Below are 6,000 nucleotides of genomic sequence, written 5' to 3'. Positions count from 1 at the left end.
CAGTTCTGGATCAGGAAAGTTATAGCAAAATAAGTATCCTCTTAACACTGAACAGACACTGAAGTCACGCTGTGGTGTTGATGCAGGGGTAGGCTTTCATTACATAGTTTATGTTATAAATACATCCCCAGTTACTCTTCCCTTATATTTTCCACTCAGTTTACTTTCTTTACATAAGAATATGTTTTAAAGTGGCGTCAAGTTCTCTCTGTGGTAGAGACCCCAGTGCTCACCAAGTATTCCACTAGTTGTCCTATAATCTCTCAGTTGCTTCCCGTGTAGGCAGGGTCATTGACCAGTACTGGCCAGTGCACGGTAGGTCAAGTGACATGTGTGTCACCTTCAGAGTGAATGTAGAAGAGTGAACAAATCTTCATGGGTTCTTTTATCCTGCCTGCTGACTGTCGCAGCCTCGCATTGTGATGATAAACCTAAAGTTGAAGGTTGAAGCAGCTTGAATCCCTGGGTCACTGAATGGAGATCTGTGGCCTTGGGGAGTCACCCAGATCCTCCGTGAAATTTGTGTAAATCATAAATAAACCTTTGTTGTGTTAAACCTCTGAGATCTGGGGGCTGTTCATTACTGCAGTATAACTTAGTCTAGCCTGGTGAATATATTCTAGAATAGTGTTTCTGAAAAATCTTTGACTGTGACCCCAGTAAGAAATGTATTTTACATTGTGAGCCAATACACACACTCAGACACACATACACACACACATTTCTGAAAAAAAAACTCAGGAAACAATAGTTATCATTAATATGCATGATGTATTCTATTCTATTCCAAAAGGCTGGTTTTAACTCCCTAAATTTATTTTACAACTACTAATGGGGTGTAACCTGAGTTTGAAAAATGCTGCTATAGATCATAATTTGGGTATGATTTATTTGCTAATTATAAATCTTTCATGAATATTTATGAAAGCAAGTTTTTTAGATCTCTCTTTGGCAACTTTTAATTATCTGCTCCCAGAATGGATGGAAGTGTTTTTATGTAATACATATCACATCCCACGTAATTTCTGGAAGGTAATGTTTTATTGTTGAATCTCCTAATTTACATCATGTACTTTTAAATTTACTTATAAAATTTTGTCACAGGGAATAACAATGTTAACTTGATTAATTATTATTCACTTATTTTCATTTTTAAAATAAATGACTATAAATAACTATCTCTTGCATTAGAATCAGGATGTCATAAAAACCTCACTAGGTAGACATATTTTAGTGTTAATACTGATGTAAAACATGAAATAGAGGCCAAATATTTTTAAATAGCACTATATATATTTTTATGTACTGTATACTGATATCAAAACTTGCCATTTCTATTAAGAAGCTGATAAGTTACTCTCTAATTTCACAAATTATACCATAACTGTGAAAATATGGACAACTATTTTATATCTGTGCTGCTATATAAGACACTTAATGTTTATACAGAGAGGTGCAAGATTACAGAGGTGAAGTAATGGGAGTTGACGAACATTTCACCTGAATTTCCACCAGCCTTTTTCTTCAGCCAGAATCATCTTGATACCCTCTGAATATTCTTTTAGAGATGAATGTGGTGTCTGTTTCTTCAATAAATACACATACACACATTTTATGTATATGTGTGTATATACAGTTATACAAGTGTATATAAAGATATATACACATATATACACACGTGTATATAGTCTACATATGTATATATATTTCTGTGTGCACTTATACACACATGCACACATAACGTCCTTTGGTTTATTTTCAGACTGTTAATGTGAAATGAAATTTTGATGATTTCCATTTATTTTTTCTTTAAGTCTAAACTGGTTTAAAAAGATCTTTGCAACATGTAATAAATTTCTTTTAAAAATCATAAATAGTATTACATTGTAAAGCATTCTATAGAGAAGGTCATATGGTGTTAGAGAAGACAGAAATTCATGCCAACATGGGGGGAAAAAGAAAGAAAATGGGTTTTCCAGACTTTTCCCTTCAAGTTGCCACCTTCAGGGGATGGAACCTCCTGCTCTTGTGTTGCTGGCTTTAAGGAAAGGAACTCCAGGCTGAGCTACCCGCTCCCATGGGAAGAGAGAAGTGTGGACAGAAGTGGTTGATCAGTTCTTTGGAATCAAATCAAACTAACACATCGTTTCGTGGGAGCGGGTGGGCATTGGGATTGGTGATGAGGAGCCAATCCTCGAATAGGAAAACAAAGTGACAGCTGCTCAGAAAGCATTTCTATTTGGTGATGAGATGGGGTCTCTGGGGGTTGACTGGGGAAGAGGGTGTGTCACCTTTGGATTACATGTAAACCCCCCTCCTGACAGCTTAGCTGCCAAGATGGTAACTGAATGCTTCCGTACAGAGGGCTCCTCCTGCTTCCTTCGGGCCTCAGGTTCCTGGGGGATGAGCTGGCTTTTCCCCTCTTCAGCAGGAGGGACTCCATACAAAGGGAGGGTCCATGTGAGATGGCTGGCCCCCTCGCCCTTCACACACTTCTTCTGGAACAGAGGCCGTTTCCCCAACTCATCGGAGAAATCACAACATGGAGAAGTTGTTTCCCTCTAGTCATGCGCTTTGGAAATCAAAGCCCAAGCAGAAAGCTCTCGAAAACACTCAGCTTACCTCTCACTTCCATCAGATTAGGACGCCCCAGAGTGACTGCAGAAAAGGAACATTCCTGTGTTAAAAAACCACTAAGCTACTCTTTCCCAGAAGTGTTGCCATCCTGCCTTGCCTTTCTTCTTTTGGATAACTATGGGAGGAACCCCAGAAAATTGGGGCTGGGATGAAGGCTACACACACAGGGTAACTTGGGCATCTCTAGCAGAGCTTACCATCACTCAGAGCAGCAGCTGGTAAAGGGCAGCCAGGTACTGAGATTTTACATGTATCACGCCGGCCGAGTGAGACTAGCTACGACGTGGGCGTTGGTGGTAAGATTTCCAACCTTCATGCTTTCTGACTCTCTCTTCCCCATCTGGTAATTAGGGCACCTTTCAATTCACGCCACCTTCATTTACGTCCCTGAAAAATCTTGCTAAAAGTCAAAACATCTTTCCCCAAAGGATTTACAGCATCTGTGCTTTAAGAGACTCAGAGCTCACCTCTGTCATAATCTTGGATTCTCCTTTTAAGTAACAGGTCCTCAGCTGAGACCGTGAATAAACGTCCTTGGAGTCACCGTGCCTGGCTTTTTAAATGCATTCTCTTCTATGAAAGAAACCGAGGGGAAAGCTGTCCCAGGTTTGTTGGCAAGATATCACCTATCTGAATGACAGAAATAAAGAACTTCGAGTCACAAATAGGACAGAGGTGTTGGTGGGAACACTGTATTTGGGGCACAGAATAAAAAAGGTGGCTTCCATGGTAATGAAAATAATCACTGACAGTGAGCGAAGCTTCGGAGCAAGAAGTTGGAATCGCTTGTGTGGGGGGAGGTTCGCTGCTAGGTGCCCGGCGGGGGCGGCGGGCTGGCGCTGGGGAGAGGGTGCCGAGGGGCTAGTTCTCGCCCAGGATGCTCTTCAGGCTTCTCTCCACCGCTTCATCCAGCTCTTCCTCCAGCTCCTCCTTCTTGGACATGGCCAGCTTGGACTGGTAATCCCGCACCACCTGGTCGATGTACGGGGCGCTCTGCGTGCCGTGCAGCATCAGCGTCCACTCCTTCAGCACCCCCTTCTGGGGCGCGCTCCCCACGAAGCCCAGCTCCAGGGTCCAGGTCCCCCGGGCGTCTTCCCCCCAGGTGTGGGTGGTCATGAAAGGCCACTTGTCGAAGCCCACCTTGGCGTCGTCGTCCCGCGGCCGCCGGCTCAGCAGGATGGACTTGGTGCCCATGGGGGACGTCATGTTGATGTTCAGGTCCCCTCGCCTGGTCGCGTTGACCGTGACGACAGCTTGCACGTGCTCCAGGTAGCGGACGAAGTTCTCCTTCCCCTCGCAGGCGGCGGTGGTGAGCGTCAGCACCAGCTTGCCGGTGGGCGGTATTTTCCTGAGGGCAGAGGGGAGGAGACCGTGAGGGCTGGGCACAGCCTCCCAGGGGCTCTGGAGGCAGCTCCGGGGAGCGGGGAGAGCAGGGACCCTGGGGTGAATTCTTTTTTTTTTTTTTTTTTTAAGGTAGCTGAAAATTTTATTAGAAAATTAAAATTTAGAACTATACAGTAGGGACTTCCTTGGTGGCACAGTGGTTAAGAATCCGCCTGCAAATACAGGGGACACGGGTTCGAGCCCTGGTCCGGGAAGATCCCACATGCCACGGAGCAACTAAGCCCGTGCGCCACAACTAGTGAGCCTGTGCTCTAGAGCCCATGAGGCACAACTACTGAGCCCATGTGCCACAACTGTGGAAGCCTTTGCGCCTAGAGGCTGTGCTCCACAACAAGAGAAGCCACCACAATGAGAAGCCCACGCACCGCAACGAAGAGTAGCCCCTGCTCACCGCAGCTAGAGAAAGCCCACGCACAGCAACGAAGACCCAATGCAGCCAAAAATAAATAAATAAATAAATTTATATTAAAAAAAAGAGCTATACAGTAGGTTCACATTAGTTACCTATCTTATACATAGTATCAATAGTGTATATGTGTCAATCCCAATCTGACAATTCCTCCCACCCTCCTCCTTCCCTATTGGTGTCCATACATTTGTTCTCTCTGTGCCTCTATTTCTGCTTTGCAAATCAGATCATCGGAGGAATGGAAAAAGATGTGGCACATATATACAATGGAATATTACTCAGCCATAAAAAGGAACGAAATCCAGGGTTAATTCTTTTTTTTTTTTTTTTTTTTAAAGTTTTACTTGATTTTATTTATTTATTTATTTTTATTTTTTGGCTGTGTTGGGTCTTCGGTTCGTGCGAGGGCTTTCTCCAGTTGCGGCAAGCGGGGGCCACTCTTCATCGCGGTGCGGGGACCGCTCTTCATCGCGGTGCGCGGGCCTTTCTCCATCGCGGCCCCTCCCGTCGCGGGGCACAGGCTCCAGACGCGCAGGCTCAGCAATTGTGGCTCACGGGCCCAGCCGCTCCGTGGCATGTGGGATCTTCCCAGACCAGGGCTCGAACCCGTGTCCCCTGCATTAGCAGGCAGATTCTCAACCACTGCGCCACCAGGGAAGCCCCCAGGGTTAATTCTTACACTTGCTGTGTGAGCCTGAGCAAGTCACCCACACTCTCGGAGCTGACTGTGTGTGGATGGGGCAGGCAGCAGATGCTGTGGACCCCGTTCCCGCTTCTCCTAAGTCACTGCTGGGTTTGCCTGCAGCTGAGGCTACTGTGGACCCTGACTGCATCCACCACGGATATCAGCTACTCCCAGCTTCTCTCCTGGAGTCTTTCCCTGCCTCCTGGGAGCGTCCTCAGCCTGCGTGCAGGCCGGCCCCAAAGTGTCAGGGATTTAAGCCCACAGGGAAAGACCCCTACCAGCGACTGATGGAAGGTGGTGAGTACATACACCTGGCTTCCTCGTTCCCGGTGGGGACAACTCAGTGTTGCCCAGGGTGGCAAGGTGCCGGTCAATCGAGCATCAATGCACCTTTATTGGATTGCTTCCTCTTCCCTGCCTACAGCTGCACCTCCTCACTTGTTTCCTGAGATCATCTCTCAAAAAATTGTCAGTACCCAAGTCCCATCAGGATCTAATTTTGGGACAACCCAGACTGAGACAGGAGCTCATATACTTTTCTTTTAAAGTACTCACTACCTTGATAAGGAGAAATTATTGCTAATGTGATTGTTATCACTATCATAAAAAAGCTGAAATTGGGTTAATTAATCCTAGTGAAGAACAGTCCTGTGACAGATCAGGGGAATTTGGGAGTCTCTTCGGTCATAGAGTTGGAGCCCCACGGACGGTCAGTCTAAGATTCCTCAGCTGTCTTTCCATATAACCGATCTCCTTTCTCGAAGTGGCCTCCTTTGGAGGTGAGATGCTCAAAGGTTCTTGCACTAGAAACATAATACAGGAAACTACATTTGAGGAGTGCATGGTATAATGGAAGGACTCCAGA

General features: G+C 45.6%; 1 protein-coding gene across 1 annotated transcript in view; it reads right to left on the bottom strand.

The window, feature by feature from the left end:
• Nucleotides 1-804: 804 nt before the first annotated feature.
• The window catches only part of PCSK2 (proprotein convertase subtilisin/kexin type 2), a 217,749-nt gene continuing 212,553 nt past the window's right edge, over nucleotides 805-6,000 (bottom strand). The window contains exon 12 of the mRNA XM_007181830.2: nucleotides 805-3,985. Within this exon, the coding sequence (XP_007181892.1) occupies nucleotides 3,499-3,985 (487 nt within the window). The 3' untranslated portion in view covers nucleotides 805-3,498. The remainder of the gene's footprint in view (nucleotides 3,986-6,000) is intronic.

Source organism: Balaenoptera acutorostrata, chromosome 15, assembly GCF_949987535.1.
Source record: "Balaenoptera acutorostrata chromosome 15, mBalAcu1.1, whole genome shotgun sequence".
NCBI classification, from domain to species: Eukaryota; Metazoa; Chordata; class Mammalia; order Artiodactyla; family Balaenopteridae; genus Balaenoptera; species Balaenoptera acutorostrata.
Note: the sequence above shows the minus strand (reverse complement) of the source record. Positions and strands in the feature narration are given on the sequence as shown.